Genomic DNA, 21,881 nt, shown 5'->3' on the forward strand with positions numbered 1-21,881 from the left:
TTGGGTTCATTTGTTTGTTAATTTTTTCCACTGCTGGGTTTTCACGTTAAAATGCGGAACGCCACGTACACAAAGTTAGGATTCAAAATATTATCGTGGTAGGATTCGAACCCACAACCGTGCGATTACAAAGCACAACAATTGTCGGCAAAGGCAATTCTCTTTGTATCCTTAAACGAAAAAAATCACTTATTTACAAACAATTACATGCTTGCTATAAACGTTCAAGTTATAAATTGTTGTTCAAAATTAGCTCGTTAAAATAAAACAAGGTTTATTTCGGATGTTGTTAGAATAACTTTGCTGCTGTGGTTTATGACGTAACAATGGTCGAATATCCGGAAAAACAAAAACGGATGTTGTACCTGGAAGCTTGCTATTGTCGAAGTGATATTAATATGAAGTTGAGATCCATAAATATACAATTAAAATCAGGTGCTTTTTGTTGTTTGTTGTTTACTATTCCGGAATTGACGGCTGCTGTGATGCGCCCTTGACAAACGGCAGGCGGGAAAGACCAAAAAAAGAAAGAATTTGGCTCGTTAAAATAAAACAAGATTGATTTCGGATGTTGTTAAAGTAACTTCAATTAAGTTGCAATCTTCCAAGATTATAGGATGTCGCGTTCGAAAACGTTTGTCGCAAATCGTTACAAACGCATCCTCTGAACTATTGTTGGTTCTTCCTTCCGCAAATTATTTCCTATTCTACGTTTTTAGAAAGATTGATTAATTCTTGGTCTTTCCATGCGGACATTTATAAGTTTTTGCTAAATTTGTTGGAACTTTTTATAGTTTGTTAAGTTTGATTTCAAAGTCAAACTTTAAATTATGCAGGTTCTTTCCTGGTCCTGCATGTTGCTTGAAAAGATCTTGTAATCTAAAAACCAAAATAATTAGAAATTAAGCGGAGTTGGCATCATTTTCAATGAATGAAATGTTGTAATTCGTACCCTTTGCTTTTACTTCCAAGCTTGTATTTAATATTTTTAATAATAAACGCTAAACTCCTAATTGCAAGTATTTTAAATCTGGCTGGTTTCCCTTTTGAACACAAAAATATTTATTGTGTAGCTGGTTTCCCTTTAAAACCTCCTAATTAGCAATTAAAATCAGGCGCGTTTCCGTTGGCGGTGTTTTCTGCCCGTCACATCGAATCCACCTGTTTTGGACATCCTCTTCTGTTACAAATCCTAGGTGTTTCACAAGCTACATGAACAGCAGATGAGCAATACTTAAATTTTATGTTTGACATTCAAGCGTTCTGTGTGTTAATCCAGCAGTTTGTAATCATTCAGATTACAATTGTGTTTTTGTGGGAAATTTTGTTATTTGTATACTGTTGTATTTTGTTGTTAATATCCAAAGAATAGTCTAATCTAGTGTCATTGGTGTATCAGGTATAATAGTTGAAATTTATTACTAGTTGTATTTCCACATGTACGTTTCAAATAATAAACTTGTACTAATACTTACGCTTCAATAGCAAAGTTCAATATGTATATAGCATTTACGGTTTAAAATATAACCCAGTATAACCTAGTATATGTAGAAGTGAAACATTTAAATATATTCAGGTGTTTACCTATGTATTGTAGAACCTTAGAAAATCTTGTCAAGTTTGTCGCATTATGTTTCAGATTGTCAAATACTATGAGGTCATAAATCATATTAAGCAATTGATTGTCGGATAGTTTCCGAATTGTTGACGAAATCTTTTTAAAATTTGACTGAAAGGTTATTATCGGACAATGACCGAGAACATTGCGCTATGATTGGTTGTTATGATATCACGTGAGTGGGGTCATTCAACCCGGGAAGGATATATTATATAATGAGTGTTTAGCTGCAGTTTTGTATCGATAACGTGTTTATTTTTGTGATTACGAGGGCCGTTTTTGCACTTTCATTTTTTTTTCGTGTTTTACGTTTGACCTTAACCGAACCCTTCGTAATCAGTAAAGAACCCTAATTTTAATTATTTTTTCTGGTTTAGTACCATTTGTAACCTCAATCAATCTTCCAATACATGCATTTTTAATCTTGTTGGTCTTTATGAGTGTTATTATCTCACGCCATTATCAATGGAAAAACCTTTAAACACCGAGCACTTGAACGTTTGTGATATTCCGTGAAAACAATGTTGGTTAAAGCTAACATTTTTTTAACATTCTGCTTAAAATCCACCCAACATTTAATTTGTTTTATCCGTCTAGTCCTGTTTTGTTTTGAAGCCGTTAAAGTAAGTTGTTTCTATATGTATTTTTGTTTGTGTGTTTCTTTCAATACAGCTTGTGAAAAAGTTACATAGATTTCTAGCCTATGTAGCAGTTATTAGAAAAAAGCCAAACCGTGGAAAATAATTTAACGAATTTGCATTAAAAATGTGCATAAAATATAATAACAAACTACTTGCACAAACGAGTGTTGTATTTTTAAAAATGTTGAGTTCAACGAGATAAAAGATATGAACGAGTATTGGCTCTTTTTGCAGTTTTTATTGGAAATAATCGAAGTTTACTACTCGATCGTAATACATGTTTAATACATTATACCTGGCAGCAATACCATCCTAAAATTACTTTTATTTTTACATTTGGTCATAAAATTGCTCCGCAATTTTATATGAAAACAATAAAATGACGCGTTGGGTAAATGTGCTAAATGGAAAAAGAAAGTTTTTAGTGGAAGTCAAACCGAACTTTACATTGCATTAGAGAAGTCATTGCAGTATTATTGCGCCAACGATGTTTGGTAACAAATATGATCAAATTGTTTTTTCTACTTCCTTCAAACCAACTTGTTCCAACTTTCGTTGAGGTCAGTCCTCACTACCTAATGGGTTCATTTATTCCATAAGCAGCAAAGTTAGGCAGGAAACGGCTCACAAGTCGTGCAGTGAAAAGAATTACATCAGAGCAATTCTATGAAGTGACCTCTGTGACACCAAGGGTCGACCCGTTTCAATTTGCAGTCATTTCATTTTACATAAAGCGGTGGGATTTATTCCCATGTGGGGTCAAACCATTGAGCTGTAGCGTTTCAATGCATTTTTCATCTCACGTTTTCGAGGTCGTTAACTTTACTTTTCCTTTCAAACGTTGCGACTTTTTTGTGCGTTCGTTTTTCCGTGTTTGAAGCTAAATATGTAAAAGGTCGCTCAGGACGTGAAGAACATTTAACATTAGTATAATGATGTTGCCAACCATCGAATTGATTCATGTTCGCTTATATTGGCGTTGCCTTAAATATACATTGGTTGAACACGTTTTTTTTCAAAAAAAACTGGATGTTTTTCAAGTCTTAACCTTGATATAACATTCAAACGTGTTCTTAGTAAAACGTCACCTCCTTCACATAACGCTTTGTAACAATGACAAGAAAAGTTCATTTCAACTAACTAGGTGCTATGCATCTATGACGTCATAAATGCGTTACAGGCAATAATTTGAGATTGAAGTCGCATCTTTTTTCAGAAAAGCGCGGTAAACTTTTTTGTTGTGATTCAATTGCGGATAACTGTAATTGATTTTGAAGGAAACAATTCCCAAAATGAAATGACTTATTGTCTTGTGACATGTCCTGTATTTTGTAACAACCTTCCTCACATCGTGTTTGGTCATTGTTTACATGTTAGGTAATATTTTTTTACCAATCTTTCGCATAAAAGGGTTGCAGTTATGGTCAAAAAATCGCATCTAAAACTCTTAACACTTACGCAATGCCATGTTTTGCATAATCGTGTGTTTTGCGTACAAAATATGTTTACATGTAGAGATATTGTAAACATAATAAAGAGGTGACATATTTACATCCATACATATAAACTCGACATTAAAGCCTCTGAAATTTGAATTCTCCTACTTATCACAAAACAATTATTTGCAATCACGTCTAACTTGTATTCCTACTGTAAACAGATCCTCTGGCTAATTTGTGGCACAATGCAAATTATGTTCATCTTATCAGGAAAATCTTAATGGAGCATATTGAATTCGATAAATTCCCTATTTCCTTTATCAGGCCACATCAAGTCATACATTCATTCGTCACTGAATAAATGACAATACCTTTTATCCGGTGCTTCACGCGTAACAATCCACATAGGGTGAGCCGGTTCAGTTCGTGCATCGCGCAATCCACATCCCCCCCACTAAATATGCGCCTCGCGTACGCATTATGACATCACAAGGTGCTCTCATCGCTGCCTCCCAAGAAACAAACGAGATCTGATTCAGCTCTTTGTGACTCACAGTGGCCTCTATGACACGCGAGCTGAGCCTATTCGAGAATTTCCATTTGTAGAGTTTGAATGATGCCAGCCGGAAGTTGGGGTGTGTTATATTCGAACGTCGCAGCATTGTTAGAATCAGAAATCGTGAAGAAGTCGAACAGAGCGAACATTAAATTGCACAATAAGATATATTGTATTTAGAAAGAAGCATTGAAAAGCAGAAATCGGTCGATTTAAGTCGATTAGAAACAGGTTGGTCTTCAATACTTTTCTTTGTCAAAAGTTTAGATAAAACAAAATTGTATATATTTTAGAGGAATGTAAAGACATTAGGTCTACAAATACCTGTTGGTATTATTGTGGCATGTTTTTTTTCTACAAGACATTGTTACTTACATAGTTTTTGTTAGCTTTAAATATTTTGTGATAAAAAAATGAAACAAACTAATCTTAGGTTTGAAGTATATTATCGGTTCCTTGGATAAATTGTTTAAATACAGTGTAGCTGCAGCGCGTTTAACCAATTGTACCCTTGGCTGTTTTTTGCTTCATAAAGTTTCAACGTTGCGCAGCTATTTACGGCTTGGTGGTTGTTTTAATGCTACGCTATGCTTTCTTACACCAAGCGAAACAAACCCAACTCAAAAAGAATCGACGCACTTAAAAATTGTTTTTACTCCAGTAACACTTAAATTATTTTTATCACAGAACAACAGCACAATGACACCGAGAAGTCGAGTTGTCATCTGCCTCGTGGCACTGACCCTGGCCTGTCAAGTTCAATCCCACAGCTGGATTGCTTGCTCTGATTACGCGGAGAAGAACGGAGCTGATTGGGATCACACAAAGTGTCGAGGTTATCCCAGAGATGCTGCCCAATTTGCACAGAAAAACAGCTTCGGTCAAGATAGAGGTGAGTGGTTTGCTTGGTGTAATGCTTCTCTCATGGAACATCACAAATCTTTTTTTATGTTTACTCTGTTTATTGAACGACGAATAAATTTACTTCAGGTTGTTTTTGACAACTTAACCGCGCAAACCTAACGGAAATTTCTTACATTTATTTACCCATTGAACATGCCATACTCATCCCTTATAGTTAGAACTCGTTCAATTATGCACTGGAAATTCTTATGTCAAAATTTACCAATTAGGGAAAAAAACTAATGGTATTTGTATGAAGCCAGTAAGCTATGTTTACCCGCTTAAACATTTGAGACTTGCAAAAATGACCGACATATTGCACTTTGTTTAGAAAGTTCCTGATCATAAAAAGTGTCAGGATTTAAACCACCAATCTTGACATGTTTATGTTTTTGTGCAGGTTTTGATTACAGGCCCGGCGCGGACGCTCCCGGATGTAAAACTAAATACAGCAACGGAGCTTATTCCTCCGAATATCCGAAAGCTATTTATTTTCCCGGACAACAAGTCATCATTGTTCATCCGATGAAGGTGAGCGAAGTTACCACAATATGTCATTTGAAACCAAAGTTCACCACAATCTACCATTTTATGCCAAAGTTTGCCACAATATACCGTTTATTACCAATATTAATGACAAACTGTCAAGATTTTAGGATTTTTTATAAGTTATGTTATTGGTGACATAAAAGGATGTAAACAAAATCCTAAACAGGATCGCAGCTCAATTAGATTGTTTGTGTCGCAAATATGTATGTGACCAATTTGTCTGTAAAAAAGAGTATTGCAAAAACTGGCAATAATGGAAAAAATATAAAACAGTTTTAAACAAACTGCTTACTACTTGTTTAACCTCATGCGTGTACACGGAAGTATCTCTTACTGTGTTGCAAAGATTTGATAACTATCCAAAAACTCTTGGCCCAGTAAATCTGAACTAAACAAACGTTCCATTTTAATCATAAGACCCTTGTGACGTCACAGTGCACTTTCTTCTACCATAAATGGGTGTTTGGATTCAAATGTTCATGTGACAGTTTACAACTTTCGAATGCTAAAAGTGTTTTAGGCCTTTCGAGTTTTACCACAAATTTAGGGGTTGTGTAAATAAATATCCACATTAATGTTACCCTGTAGGCATACTAAGTTTTGGACATTTTTGTAACAAAAAATGCGTATTATTACATTCGAATGCCAATATATATCGACAGGCAAAAGCAGACGCTGATGTCAAAAACTATTTTAATCAAACACTAGTTAAAATCTGAAAAAAACATGTGTTTAAAGTTACCTAACCACTGTTAAAGAAGTCTCATTGTTACGTCACAGAACCACGGCGCTGACGAGGGTTGCACCAACAAACATATTCCGGACAACGCCAACAAGGTTTACCGGGGCCGCAAAGACACCGACAGAGATATGTCCTTCTCCTACTACAGAACCACTCTTGTAGCCGATTTGGGAGTTTCACCCGTGGGAAGCGCCCATCAGGCTTCCTACCCCAAACCCGGTTACCAAAACGCTCCCCACTTTTGCAAAAACACCGACAGGTCGATGGGAACCTACAGCTTCAACGTTCCACAAGAACTTGCAGCCGGTAAGTTGAATTGGCTAAAATTTAAATTTTTGTTTGTTTGCAAGACGATTATGGCGTCACACAAACATTTGGTAACAAAGGATTGGTTCCTTTATTTTTTTCATCAAAACAAAGTGTCACCAAATTGAGTGTGTTTGATCTGCGAACGAATACGTTTAACGAAAGCGCTTAATGATTTCTGCGTCGTAACTTAGACATTGTCCCCACTTTTTCGCATCAATATACGACGTTTAACAATTTTTTATCGAGAACCGAGCATCAAAAATGGAGATGCTTGGCACAGAATAATAAGTTTCCAACAAATATTCTTATTTCACAGGTGAATACACTTTCGTGTGGAGATGGTCATTCAACGGACCTGGAGATATCTACTCAACCTGTTTTGACGTCATTGTCGCACCAAACAAGGCGTCACGTGACAGCATGTTGTTGGTAAGTGACGTAAATTAGAACGCAAATTGATATTACTAAACTACTAAACTAAAATAGATGAAATCACAAAAGAATCAAAAGACAAACAGAACAGTTTTCAAACAAAAAGAAATTAGATGCATTTTTATTTTTCATTTTGTCATAAATTAGGTGGCATAAACTTTTTTCAATTAATAAAAAAAAAAACATTTACACAAATATTTGTTTTCACAAGTTTTTCTCGCATGGTGGTTCGGAAAATGTACTAAACTTTTTGTCTTTCTCACAGGGCCGCGGAGTTAACAACTTCTACGTTGCCTGTGGCGGTATAACCTCTGGATTGGGGGCCGGAAGCAGAATAGGATGTGACGGAGGTCCACCCCCCACTAACCCCCCAACAACCCCACGAATCGTCACAACTACCCGAGCCCCAGCACCCACCACACCAAGAATCACCCAGTAAGTTCTAGAATAGTTCTAGAATCGCGGGTATAGCATAAGGAATTTTACAATTTTTGCAAATCAGATGTGTTTTTACGATTTAAAATGGTTCAACTAACACATACGTATTAAGATTTAACGCTTGGCTTTTCACATCAATACTTATACATACAAAACACATATTATACAAAACAACAGGGAAGGGTTGACGAAATTCGCACACGTAGCGATGAGTCAGTGTTTGACGTATTTCTGACACATGTGTTTTCGTACCTTACCTATTAACGCAACTGAATTAAATGTGCAATGATGATTTATTAGTTCCTGCCCTCGTTGCTTGCTACTCATATAGTGTCTCTATGTTTAAATAAGGGAATGTATTACACAGTACATTCACTTCAATCACATTAACACTCTCTGTCACAGTTACTTTAACGTAAGTCATTTTAAAAGGTTGGATTAATTTGTTATTGTTTCTCCTTGGGTTTGAATTCCACCGCGGGTATAGTGTTTAAGCCTGGTTTGGATTTAAGTAAATCCTTTATATTGCGAACCTTGTTTCAATTGTGGTATAGTAATGAACACAAAATTATGCTATACCTTGTTTGCTGAATAAAGTATCTTTTATTCATAAACATTACTGCCAAAGTACTGGTGTATATTTTAAATACATCGTGCAGACGTTTCAACAACTTTGTCAGTAATGTTTATGATTAAATTACTTTTCGAGTCCGCGTATAGTGTTCCTAAAATATCTTTGATATAAAACAAACACATAAAAATACATTTCCAAACTGATCACTTGAATTTTAACCACGATTATTTGCTCCAGGGCGCCAACACGTGGTCCAGACGGCTCCGTCATGAAACCAATCAACATCTTCCAGATGACTGGTGACGTGGTACTCGGTGCTCCCAACAATGGCGTGACTAGACGTTACGTCATGGTCCGCTTTGACTGCCCGGTCCAGGCCAGCGTAAGTGACGTCATAATTAAGTATTGCTGACGTAGATAATGCACTAATCGTGAAATAAACAAATTGTTTTTCCAAAACCCTACATTTTTTGTTTTTACTTCAATAAATATTAAGCAAATCATACATTTTAACTGTTTACAAAGCTGAAAGTCCAAACATTTAGGCATTGTTTTTTGTATCCTTTAACTATTTATCATTTGAAAATAACCAAGCAATTGTTCTTTTTTAGTTCTGGAACGCCCGTTTGACATCGGCAAGCAATGGCCATTATGAGCTGGTACAGGAAAATCCCGACCACATTCGTTCTGGCGTTGTGTTTTACACGGCAAACTTCCAAGGACCGTGTAATGCTGCTATGCCACCACACGCCAAGCTTATCAAGGACGAGTAAACCAATTGACAAAGTGCTTTTATTGTGCTTTATTCAGTGTGTTTGTTTTGTAACAATGGCTATTATCACAAAAAGAATTATTTTGTTGTTGATCACAAAATGCATTACAACTTAATAAGGACAATTTAGTTCAACAGTTTTTTTACATTTTGAAGGATATTCTAGTTTTCGTTTTGTATTCGTATTTATTTTTCACACATCAGTTGCACTTATTCTGTGATTTGGGACGATCTTGAAAATCATCGCTTTGAACAACAATAAAAACAAATCGTATGAATACAAGGCTATTTTTGAGTAACTCAAAAGCGTTTTGTGACATTTAAAAGCGCGCATTGTTACAAAAAAGATGTGGGTGAAAATGCTTTTTAGGTGTTTGAGCCATAAACACACACTAAACAAGGGAAAAATATTAATAAAGGAACAACCAAGAATCACAGAAAATGTATTGTTTCAAGGCTTTTTCCATTTTCGAGATAATGCACTAAATCCTGCTACTCCCAAGCCTACAACAGCTACTGGTGCCTCCACTGATTTGTCTTTTACTATTTTGTCAAGCTACTTCCGGCTTGGTGATGCAATCCAACAATTTCGTTATGTTTTTTTTAACGAAACGAAATATATTCCACTAAATTGTTGCTAAAATTAAAAAAAAATTCTTTTCGAACAGAAATATGAAAAACATTGGACCAACACGTTTTCAAACTGTGGTTCTTAGCCTGGTAAACTGTTTCAAGAGCATAATAATGAAACTGGAAATCGATAGGCCTACCTGTTATGATACCAATGTCATACGATGTAGAATAATCCCCACAATGACACACACACAACAATAGACCTCTTGTTTTGTGTTGTTTTGCGTCCCGGTTTAGTGCAAAAAAGTTTAAGTATGTTGGTGTGTATTTTGCTTTGAAGTTTAAAGTTTTTTTTTTTTAAATTTTACACGGTTTTATAAATGAGCGATTTAAAGCTGTTCAAATATTATTTTAAATGACTTTTTGTTGTAGTGCATCTTTTGAGCCTAAATATACAATAAAAGTCCTGGTAAACAAAATTGCAAAATTTAATAAGCCAAAGTTTAATTTTGTCGATTTCTATGCCATATTACACTAATCCCTCATTCATAACTACGTATATTTGACTTATGGAAGGTAGTTGTAGGGTCACGAAGGTTTTTGTAGGCTGGCTAAAGTAATTGAATCGGAAAGTTAAGTTATTATTGTTGCAGTTAATTAAAATACCATGCGTAAATTTTCAGGTAAATTGTTAAAATGAAAAAAAAAAAACGTTGAATACTATGTTTTAACTTCAATTATATTTTTTGTCAAAAATTCACATTGCATAAAACGCACTACATCGAATAAGGAACATTAATGTGTATTTCTATTATTGTAATTCAAGTTTCAAACAGTTAAAAATATAGAATCTGGTCACAATGTTTCACTCCCTGTAAGACCAGGGATCCGCAAATACTTTTTGGCGCGACCCTAAAGAAATTGCTCTAAATTATCGCGACCCAAGCATTTTGTTAGCATGTAAGTTTGTGGAAAATACTAAGCAACTAGATATCAATACTAAGACTGCGATTATCCTTTTGTCATTTGCTATTTTCTTGCACAAAATAAAGTGAAACTCAGCACATAAAACAGTATGTAAACGAACGTAATTAAGTTGAAAATACTGAAAGTTCAATAATACTATAGATGCGATGCTTATATTCATGGAAAATTTGAAATATTTTGCGACCCAAACTGGAAGGTCTCGCGACCCACTATTTGCGGACCCCTGAGCTAGACAACAACTGGTCAAATTTTCTCACCAATGCTACACAACTCAGGCTGCTGCAGCCACATCGGGCTCATCAACAAAACTTAGTGTGTTACCAAAATTTTTTTATTGTTTAGGCCTACTACAAAATACACTACAAATTAATATACAACGTTTAATGCTTCCATCATTTAATTTAACATTTTTTAAATGGTTATTTTGGTAAAATTTAGTTTAATTTTCGTGTCCATATTTATTTTTCACATAGGCTATCAGTTGCACTTCTTCTATAATTTCTATGCTGCACTAACATCGCTTTGAACAGCAATGAAAACGAATTATGAATACAAGAACGCTATTTTTGTAAAACTCTAATGCGTTCTGTAAAGATTTGAAAGCTAGTATTGTTCCAAGGTCGGTGAAAATGTTTTTTTACGTTTTTTCGTGGGCTACGGAAATGCATTTTTTACAGTAAACAGAAAAAACATGTTTAAAGGTACCATGGGAAAGTATACACAAAAGTTTTAGGGTCGAAGTCTACCAACGTCGAAATAATGCATAAGCTCCTGCTACTGCCGCACCAACAGCAACTGCTGGCGCTGCAGCAACTCCGCTCACAACAGCAATAGTCACACCAACCCCAACACCAGCCACAAAATCTTGACTGTCAGATTTCGAAGAGTTGTTACCTGGTCAAATTTAAGATTGCTTAAAGAAGTACAATGTAGCCTACAAAAAGTGCTTCAATTTATACAACATCAATCTAAAGCTTTACTTACCCTCTTCTGAAGGCATAGCTGCTGGTAAAAGTAGAATTATAATGAGTCGAAAAATCAATACACAGAGTCTGTTCGTTCAGTTCCTTTCCGAAATATGATTTGTCCTGTTTGAATTGTGTTACATGAGCAGCCTATTATATCAATGTCAGATGTATTGTAATGCGATCCGGTTCCTGGGAATGGAGGGTATCGTATGGAATCGCTAATTTCATGTTTCTTCTTAAGTTGCGACATAATGCACTGCACAAACAAAAAGCCGGAAATAGTTACGCAACGTTAAACGTTATGGAGAGAAACACACTACAAATCTCCCTGTGTTTACTTGTTACACTTCTCCATAAAAAATAAAAAAATAAATAAAAATAAAAAATAGAAATTTCACTACTTGCGTGAGTCTGGAACGGGATTGGAACCAATCAGTTGAATGCCTAATTCAATGTACATGAAACATAACCAAATTTAACATTATTTACGGTGGTCAAAAAAGATTTGTAAAAAATATTGTAGACAAGTTTTCTATCAAAACAATTCGTTGTTTGTTTTTACTGATTTCTATGACCATCCGAGAAATCAGTCATCCGTGAATCCGTACTTGTTCACTTTTCACCGGTTTTGTAGGTCACAGGTGTGTTTTAAATTAGATAAATACGCGGAAACGACATGCGAAAATGGTTAGGTTTTGTTGGTGGCAGTTAACCAGAAATGGTTAGACGTCTTTTGTTCATTACAATTTACGAATAACTTATTTCATTTTGATCTTTTGGGTCGTTGACCATATTACTTCTTTAAATTTATTTACTATTAAATTTCCACATACTAAATGACCTATTTCCACATACTAATGAAACATGACTGCCAAAGTATTGGTGTATATAGAATACATCGTGCAGACGTTTCAACAAATTTGTCAGTAATGTTTATGATTAAATTACTTTTCAAGTCCGTGTATAGTGTTCCTAAAATATCTTTGATTTAAAACAAGCACCCAAAAACACATTTCCAAACTGATCACTTGAATTTTAACCACTATTATTTGCTCCAGGGCGCCCACACGTGGCCCAGACGGTTCCGTCATGAAACCAATCAACATCTTCCAGATGACTGGTGACGTGGTACTTGGTGCTCCCAACAATGGAGTCACTAGGTGTTACGTCATGGTTCGCTTTGACTGCCCGGTCCAGGCCAGCGTAAGTGACGTCATAATAAAGTATTAGTAACGCAGATAATGCACTAGTCGTGCAATAAACAGTTTGTATTTCAAAAACCCTACATTGTTTTGTTTTTTGCCTTTGTATACTTTGAACTATTTATTTACTTGAACAAATATTAAGCAAATCATACATTGTAAACTGTTCACAAATTTGTAAGACCAAATTTTTAGGCATTGATTTTTGCCTTTGTACATTTTAACTAGTTATTATTCGAAAATTACCGAGCAATTGTTCTTTTACAGTTCTGGAACGCCCGATTGACTATGGCAGACAATGGCCATTATGAGCTGGTACAGGAAAATCCCGATCACATTCGTTCCGGTGTTGTATTTTACACAGCTAACTTCCAAAGCCCGTGTAATGCCACCACACGCCAAGCTTATCAAGGACGAGTAAACCAATTGACAAAGTGCTTTTGTTGTGCTTTATTAAGTGTGTTTGTTTTGTTACAATGGCTTTTATCACAAAAAGAATTATTTTATTGTTTTTCACAAAATGCATTACAAATTAATGAGAACAATTTAGTTCAACAGCTTTTTTACATTTTAAAGGATATTCTAGTTTTCGTTTTGTATTCGTATTTATTTTTCACACATCAGTTGCACTTATTCTGTGATTTGGGACGATTTTAAAATCATTGCTTTGAACAATAAAAACGAATCGTATGAATACAAGACACTATTTTTGTTGAACTCAAAAGCGTTTGTCAGAAAACTTGAAAGCGCGCATTGTTGCGAAAAAGATTGGGTGAAAATGCTTTTTAGGTTTTGTGAGCATTGACACACATTAAACAGAAAAAATACATTAAAGGAACAGCCAGGAAGCACAGAAAACGTATTGTTTCAAGGCTTTTTCCAGTTTCGTAATAATACACTAAATCCTGCTATTCCCAATCCCACAACAGCTAGTGGCGCGACAACAACCCCGGCACTAATTCCAACACCAAGTCCGGCTGTAACTCCTGCGGCTGTAGCGGCTGTTGCTCCGATACCAATTCCAATCCCAATTCCCACTCCTATACCCTCGTTAAAAATTTTGTTGCCTTCACTTGGAGAAAGAGTTTTTTCATCAGTTTCATTGGAGTCGGTTTCTGCCAAAAATTGTTGGATTGAAATAATGAATGTTTATTGTAATCGACAACTTAAATAACCAGGGTTTTTTGTCGTACAACACTGACATTAAAGTATAAACATACCCAAACTAACTTACCGTTTTCTGAAGGCTTAGCCGACTGTGTAGCTGCAGCACGTTTAGACATGACCCACCGATTTACTATGAGAAATGTACTCCACTAAACTGTTGCTAAAATTTGAAGAAAAATTGTTTTCAAACAGAAATACAAAAAAAGTTCGCCCAACACCTTTCCAACGTCCTTAGCCTGGCAAAAATTGCTTCAAGAGCATAATAATGAAACTGGAAATCTATAGGCCTACCTATCATGTTACCAATGCCATACGATCTAGATTTCAGAGTATAATCCCAACAATGACACACACAACAATGGACTTTTTGTTTTGTTTCGCCCCGATTTAATGTGTGGGGGCCAGTCATTAAGTGGCTTACATGTCGTCCGAACACATAACGTAGTGTGTATGTAGTAAACTAAAACGCAAAACCTCAAATAAGGCAAAACACGCGGCACAAAATTAACGGGAAACACTAAACTTCATTGGCAGGCCCATTGCTGAAAACACAAGTTTCCTGACTCCTGCAACAGAGGGAAACTGCGACGACCCAATCCCCAACACAAAAACACGAACACCGAATAAATATAGGACACAGAAAAGTACGCCATGTTTAAATGACAATAATTTCATATTTTATGACATTGGGAAAGTTTAGAAGTGTATGTATTTAATCTAATGCTTTCGCATAGTAATATCAAAAAAAAAAAAAAAACTTAAATTTTTAAACAATTTGGTAAAAAATAAAATGTGTAGTTGTTTTGTAGCAATTTAAGTTTAAAAAGTTAAAATAATAAAATCTAGTCACAATGTTGCGCTCATTACAAGCCAGACAGCAACTGGTCAAATTTTCTCAACAATGCTACACAACTCAGGCAGTTCCAGCCACATCAGGCTCATCAACAAAACTCGGCGTGATACCTGAAAATTATTACCACAATAAATATATTTATATAAACGTTGTTACGGTTTTTTATCTTTCGTGCGTTTTATTATCTTTTACTGCATGTTTCTAGTCAGTTTTGTCTGTTAGGCTTTCAGTTGAGGGTTGGTCATGTTTGAGATACCTTGTCTGATTTTGTTTGTGATTTTGTGCCCTTTTGTGTGTTTTTTAGACACTGGAGATGCTTTCATAAGCGAAATATATTTGTTCTTTTTACTAAGGCTAACTGATTTCAGTCTTGAAACAAACGTTTCCAAACTTGCAATACATAATATGAAAGGTGGAAATCGTTATAATAGTGGTAGTAGAATATGTTATGCTTCCCAGAATCAACTTCTTGGATTTATTACCACAAAATAAACTACAAATTAATGTACAACGTTCAACGCATTCAATATTTAATTCAACATTTTTTTAATCAAATGGATATTTTGGTAAAATTTTATTTACTTTTCGTCAGTTGCTCTTATTCTGGGATTTCTGTGTTGCACTAATATCGCTTCAAACAACAATGAAAACGAATCGCATGAATACGAAACACTATGTTTGTCAATTTCAAAAGTTTTGAAAGCTAGTATTGTTTACAGCTTGGTAAAAAATGTTTTTTACGATTTTTTGTGAGCTACAGAAAGGCATTTTTAGAGTAAACAAAGAAAAGCACATTTTAACACACAGCAAGAAAAAACACACAAAATTTAGTGTGAAATCCTAGTCTACCAACGTCGAAATAATGAGAATGCTCCTGCTACTGCCATACCCACAGCAACTGCTGGTGCTGCAGCAACTCCGCCCACAACTGCAGCGGCAGTTGCTCCAATAGTCACACCAACCCCAACACCAGACACAAAATCTTTATTGTCAGATTTCGAAGAGTTGTTACCTGCTCAAATTTAAGATTGCTTAAGGAAGTACAATGTAGCTTACAAAATTAATTTAATTTATACAATGTAGCTTACAAAAATTACTTTAATTTATCAATCTAAAGCTTTACTTACCTTCTGAAGGCATGACTGGTGTTAAAAGTAGAATTACAATGAGTCGAAACTGCAATACACAGAGTCTGTTCGTTCAGTTCCTCTCCGAAATAATATTTGTTCTGTATGAATTGTGTTACATGAGCAGCTTATTATATCAATGTCAGATGTATTGTTATGCGATCCGCCGGTATCGTAGGGGATCGCTAATTTCATGTTTCTTCATGGGTTGCGACTTGCGACATAATAGCGTTGCACAAACAAAATGTCGGAAATAGTTACGCAACGTTAAACACTATAGAGAGAAACACACTCTCTTTATTTACTTGTCACTACAAATCTCGCTAATTTCGCCCCATTTTCATCCCCATGATCCGAAACACTGCAATCCAGTTCGTGCGACAACTTGTGTTTTCTATGGATTTTGACTGGAACGGGATTGGAACCAATCCGTTCAATGCTTAATTAAATGTACATAAAATATAACTAAAATAAACATTATTTACGCTGGTTAAGTAGATTTTCTATTAAAAAATATTGTAGACAAGTTTTCTATTAAAAAATTTGTTATTTGTATTGATTTCTATGACCATCCTAGAAATCAGTCATCCGTAAAGAAGTACTTGCTCACTTTTCGCCGGTTTTGTAGGTCACGGGTGTGTTTCAAATTAGATAAATACGCGGAAATGACATACGAAAATTGTTTGGTTTTGTTTGTGACAGCTAACCAAACACATGGGGCGATTTTTGTGTAAAAAAGTAAATGTAAAATTTGTGTAATTAATTAAATATTTGAGTAAAATTTATTGAGTTTTTGTTTAACCTTTTTGGTACATTAACTATGATGCTTAATCTTCAAATATATTTATTTGCAAAATTTGTTTGATATAATATGAAAAATATTGATGTGTAGTTGTGTTTTAGTAATTTAAGTTTAAAAAGTTACAATAATAGAATCTGGTCACAATGTTGCGCTCACTGCAAGCCAGACAGCAACTGGTCAAATTTTCTCAACAATGCTACACAACTCAGGCTGTTGCAGCCACATCGGGCTCATCAACAAAACTCAGTGTGTTACCGAGCGGCCTTAGAGTGGCAAGCACCAATGAAAATGCTCCTGTTGCTCAACTAGCTTTGCTTGTCAACTCCGGAAGTAGAGATGAATCCCAGTCAAACCTTGGAATCACGCATTGTTTACAATGCACCGCTGGGTTGACTGGATCACGAAACACAGCTTTTTTGACAACGCAGCTTCTTTCATCCCTCGGTGCTGATTTACAAGTCACAGCCGGCCGAGAGTACACGCTATACAGTGTTCGATGTAACCCACATGATGCTCAGAAGGTTTTCACTGACGTCGTAGCTCCAACTATTCTTGGTGCCAAATTTCCCTGGTATGAAATAAATGATGTTACTTCAAGAATGAAATACCAAAAGGCTGTGGCAACTAGTGATCCATGTTTTACTTTGATGGAAACTGCTCACAAGGTAAGATACATATTAAAAATGTTTTTTAAATCCTTATATCTATGATTTATTTACAAAAGTGTCTCAAATTGACAAATTTTGGGGACCCTAGGTGTTAAAATCTATTTAATAGTTTCATCAACAATAGGTTGGCTTATGTTACTGTTTTTTTGCTTCTTTTTGCATGGCATGATTTACAAGTTATTGTTAAGTAGTCTGTCCTAAGAAATGTACTAATCCTTAAACAGTAAACATTTTTGATATTTGTGTGTACATTCATACACTTTTTTTACACAGGCATCATTTAAAGGCTCTCTCTCAAACTCGGTCATGAGTCCAGATTTTATGATCGGCCAGCACACTTCAGAAATGCTGCAAGCAAAATTTAATGCATCTTACAATCTCAGTAACATGGTTTTGTCTGGATCTGGTGTCAGTCATGATGGGCTTATTGATATTGGTTCAGCATGCAATGGTGCAGAAGGTAACTTCAAGCAATATTGTACCTCATACCAGTAAAACACTATTTAAATTATACTTGAACAGAAATACAAAAAACAACAACACTTTGATAGTATAAGCCGCCTGTTTAGTGTTTTCTATAGTCTAAGCCAGTGCTCTTCAAATTTTTTTTTCGTTGCACACCTTTCACATTTTTCCCGTAACTTGGTATACCAATTTTTTTATTGTACACATAAAAAAGGCTACTAGTAATTGGTCACTTGGTCAAGTGATCATGTTCTCCTTGTACTATGCACAGAAAAGTTAGCATACAAAAGTGCTTATTGCTTCATAATTCTCCATTATTGACACAAAGATTTCTTCCTGGCAGCATCCTGACCGAATCTGTATTCCCTGTGTATATGAGCATTCAGATAAATACCCCAGTTTTTATGTGGTATACACTTGGGCATATAATATACATTCCCTGGTTGAAAAGCACTGGTCTAAGCCACCATTGTAACATATCACCAGAAATGTGCACAAAACCTAAGGATAATATCAAAATCCATTGTTTATTAAGTAAATACAAACTTTTTGGTTGTAAAACATTAGTTCGTGAATATCATTTAGTTTAATTTTTTGTGACTATATCGCATACCTGTTGTACATGCAAGTGACTTTGCATAAGTTGATAGGTTTTCAATCAAGATTTTATTACTACTTGATGCTTATTTGCGGAGTTGCATTATTTATATGTTTTATGATGCTTTTACCTTGATTGGATGCAGTAGTTTTATGTAGCCAGATACATAGTGACAACAAATTCTTTCCAACTTGGCATGCAGCTTTAATGTGGGCTATTTTTAAAATGCGCTGGACAGCTTAGATTATAAACCTAGATCTCATTGGGTTTTAGTGGTTCTCAATGTTGTATATAGTTTTCAAAAATGACCTAAAAACCTTTGGCCCTCTGCCTACCCGACGGCTTACTTAACATTTTAGGCAGTCATTTTCACAACTTAATGGTGTAAAAGTTCACACATTTCTTTTGCTACACCCTCAAACCAATAAAAATACCTGGTGGACTCCTTATTAAACTACTGCAGGTTTGTCACAGAATGGTATGGAAACAATACATCAACTATCACCCATATGCCGAGCAGATAACTGATGAGTTGTACTTTCAACATTCATCACACTAAATTTCCACATACTAAATGACCTATTTCCACATACTAATGAAACATGACTGCCAAAGTATTGGTGTATATAGAATACATCGTGCAGACGTTTCAACAACTTTGTCAGTAATGTTTATGATTAAATTACTTTTCAAGTCCGTGTATAGTGTTCCTAAAATATCTTTGATTTAAAACAAGCACACAAAAACACATTTCCAAACTGATCACTTGAATTTTAACCACTATTATTTGCTCCAGGGCGCCCACACGTGGCCCAGATGGTTCCGTCATGAAACCAATCAACATCTTCCAGATGACTGGTGACGTCGTACTTGGTGCTCCCAACAATGGCGTCACTAGGCGTTACGTCATGGTTCGCTTTGACTGCCCGGTCCATGCCAGCGTAAGTGATGTCATAATAAAGTATTAGTAACGCAGATAATGCACTAGTCGTGCAATAAACAGTTTGTATTTCAAAAACCCTACATTGTTTTGTTTTTTGCCTTTGTATATTTTGAACTATTTATTTACTTGAACAAATATTAAGCAAATCATACATTGTAAACTGTTCACAAATTTGTAAGACCAAATTTTTAGGCATTGATTTTTGCCTTTGTACATTTTAACTAGTTATTATTCGAAAATTATCGAGCAATTGTTCTTTTACAGTTCTGGAACGCCCGATTGACAATGGCAGACAATGGCCATTATGAGTTGGTACAGGAAAATCCCGATCACATTCGTTCCGGTGTTGTATTTTACACAGCTAACTTCCAAAGCCCGTGTAATGCTGCCACACGCCAAGCTCATTAAGGACGAGTAACCAATTCACAAAGTGCTTTTGTTGTGCTTTATTAAGTGTGTTTGTTTTGTTACAATGGCTTTTATCACAAAAAGAATTATTTTATTGTTTTTCACAAAATGCATTACAAATTAATGAGGACAATTTAGTTCAACAGTTTTTTTTACATTTTGAAGGATATTCTAGTTTTCGTTTTGTATTCGTATTTTTTTTCACACATCAGTTGCACTTATTCTGTGATTTGGGACGATCTTGAAAATCATCGCTTTGAACAACAATAAAAACGAATCGTATGAATACAAGACACTTTTGTTGACGTCAAAAGCGTTTGTTAGAAAACTTGACAGCTCGTATTGTTACAAAAAGATGTGGGTGAAAATGCTTTTTAGGTGTTTGAACCATAAACACACACTAAACAAGGGAAAATATTATTAAAGAAACAACCAGGAAGCACAGAAATCGTTTTGTTTCAAGGCATTTTCCATTTTCGAAATAATGCACCAAATCCTGCTACTCCCAAGCCTACAACAGCTACTGGTGCCGCAACAACCCCGACAGTAATCCCGGCTGCGGTCCCAGCAGCAACTCCTACCGCTGCAGCAGCGGTTGCTCCAATGCCAACACCAATTCCAATTCCCACTCCTACACCATCAGTAAAAATTCCGTTGCCTTCACTTTCAGAAAAAACTTTTTCATCAGTTGTTTTGGAGTCGTTCTCTGCCAAAATATGTTGGATCGAAATAATAAATGCTTATTAATCGCCAACGCTAAAAAGAAATTTCAACACTATTAATACTTTAAAAACAACATATGTTTTCGTTGTGCAACTCTAACTTACTAAACATATCCTAACTAACTTACTGTTTTCTGAAGATTCGACAGACGATGTAGCTGTTGCGCGTTTAGACATGATCCCCTGATTATGTCTTGCACTGTTTTGCGTTTCAATCACAACTTTGCGCAGCTATTTCCGGCTTGATAATTGTGCAATTGCGTAGCTATATTTTTTCACTATGTGGGATATACTTCACAAAATTGGTGCTAAAGTTAAAAAAATGTTCTCAAACCAAAATACAAAAAGAGAGGACCTTTCCAGAGTATGGTTCTTAGCCTGGCAAACTGTGTTTTGAAAGCATGATGAAACTCAAAACCAGTAGTCATTCGTATCATATTGCCAATGTCATACAACCTAGAGAATAGTACGAACAATGACATATATGTGTATACACAACAATGGACTTTTGTTTTGTCTTGTTTTGCTTTCCGGTTTAGTGCAAAAAAGTTTAAGTATGTTTGGTGTGTATTTTATCGACAACAAAGCTTTCAGGAAGTTTTTGATCTTCTGTACAACATAACCTTAATGTGTTGATTTTTATGTCACATAACAGAAATCACTTATCAACAACTACGTAATATTTCACTTATTGACAATTGTAGGTCACGGAGGTTTAAAAATTTGAAACAGAAAAAGCACATTCATAGATAGAGCGAAAAGCACACATCTTTGATTTAGCTGCTAGATTCCAGCTAAGCTAGAACAAGTCTACCAACGCCGAAATAACACCAAAACTCCCGCAATGATAATACCCAAAGCAATTGCTGGTGCTGTACCTCCGCCCACTATTGCTGCGGCAGTTGCTCCAATCGCCAATCCTATCCCTAAACCGTCGTTAAAATCTCTGTTTCTGTCAATCACATTTTGTCGAGCTAGTGTGGCAGAGATTTTGGTTTCTGAAAGAATATGTTTTTTATTTATTTAAGGCTCCTACCTTTAAAATAAAACTTACCTTCCGGTGAAGGCATAACTGCTGCCAAAAGTTTTGCACAAACTAGTGGAAACAAATTTACGAAAACTGGGGTATTTTCCAGAAAATGTACACAAATACCTTTCCAAAGCAGGCTATGTTTCTTAGCCCGACGTTACTATCTGCGTGAGATGATCCTGATAATGAACATCAATTACATGTAATACGATTCTCCAATGACGACAGATGGTGAAGTGTAAATACGTAATAAGTTATATGTTGCGCAACATACCCTTCGGGTTTCCTTCAAATTGCTATAAATAGTCAGATTACCAACCGGTAAAAACTACGACAAAATTGACTAAAACTTTTGTCACATACTTTTGTTGTATTACTATTCTAATATTCCACAC

At 35.4% G+C, this 21,881-nt stretch overlaps 2 protein-coding genes and 1 long non-coding RNA gene across 4 annotated transcripts; all 3 read left to right on the forward strand.

Annotated features, from left to right (window-relative positions):
- Positions 1 to 905: 905 nt before the first annotated feature.
- Positions 906 to 9,251, forward strand: LOC145230581 (uncharacterized). Of its 2 annotated transcripts, none has more exons than XM_080096034.1 (8): positions 906 to 2,241; positions 4,942 to 5,146; positions 5,558 to 5,688; positions 6,487 to 6,754; positions 7,074 to 7,186; positions 7,455 to 7,624; positions 8,439 to 8,583; positions 8,813 to 9,251. In XM_080096034.1, exons 1-8 carry the CDS (start codon positions 2,140 to 2,142, stop codon positions 8,972 to 8,974), a joined length of 1,296 nt encoding a protein of 431 aa, XP_079952160.1. In that variant the 5' UTR covers positions 906 to 2,139; the 3' UTR covers positions 8,975 to 9,251. The 2 variants fall into 2 exon arrangements, with proteins under 2 accessions (XP_079952160.1, XP_079952161.1); XM_080096035.1 differs by lacking the exon at positions 906 to 2,241 and adding an exon at positions 4,016 to 4,485.
- A 3,247-nt stretch (positions 9,252 to 12,498) lies between these two features.
- Positions 12,499 to 13,292, forward strand: LOC145230682 (uncharacterized). The gene is made up of 2 exons (XR_013860724.1): positions 12,499 to 12,704; positions 12,971 to 13,292. It is a non-coding gene; the product is annotated as an uncharacterized LOC145230682 (long non-coding RNA).
- A 3,411-nt stretch (positions 13,293 to 16,703) lies between these two features.
- Positions 16,704 to 20,025, forward strand: LOC145230540 (cytochrome b-c1 complex subunit 2, mitochondrial-like). Its single transcript, XM_080095979.1, has 4 exons — positions 16,704 to 17,317; positions 17,594 to 17,780; positions 19,180 to 19,324; positions 19,591 to 20,025. Exons 1-3 carry the CDS (start codon positions 16,796 to 16,798, stop codon positions 19,212 to 19,214), a joined length of 744 nt encoding a protein of 247 aa, XP_079952105.1. The 5' UTR covers positions 16,704 to 16,795; the 3' UTR covers positions 19,215 to 19,324; positions 19,591 to 20,025.
- The last annotated feature ends 1,856 nt before the right edge of the window (positions 20,026 to 21,881 follow it).

The sequence above is a fragment of the Phallusia mammillata genome, chromosome 5 (assembly GCF_965637545.1).
Source record: "Phallusia mammillata chromosome 5, kaPhaMamm4.hap1.1, whole genome shotgun sequence".
NCBI classification, from domain to species: domain Eukaryota; kingdom Metazoa; phylum Chordata; class Ascidiacea; order Phlebobranchia; family Ascidiidae; genus Phallusia; species Phallusia mammillata.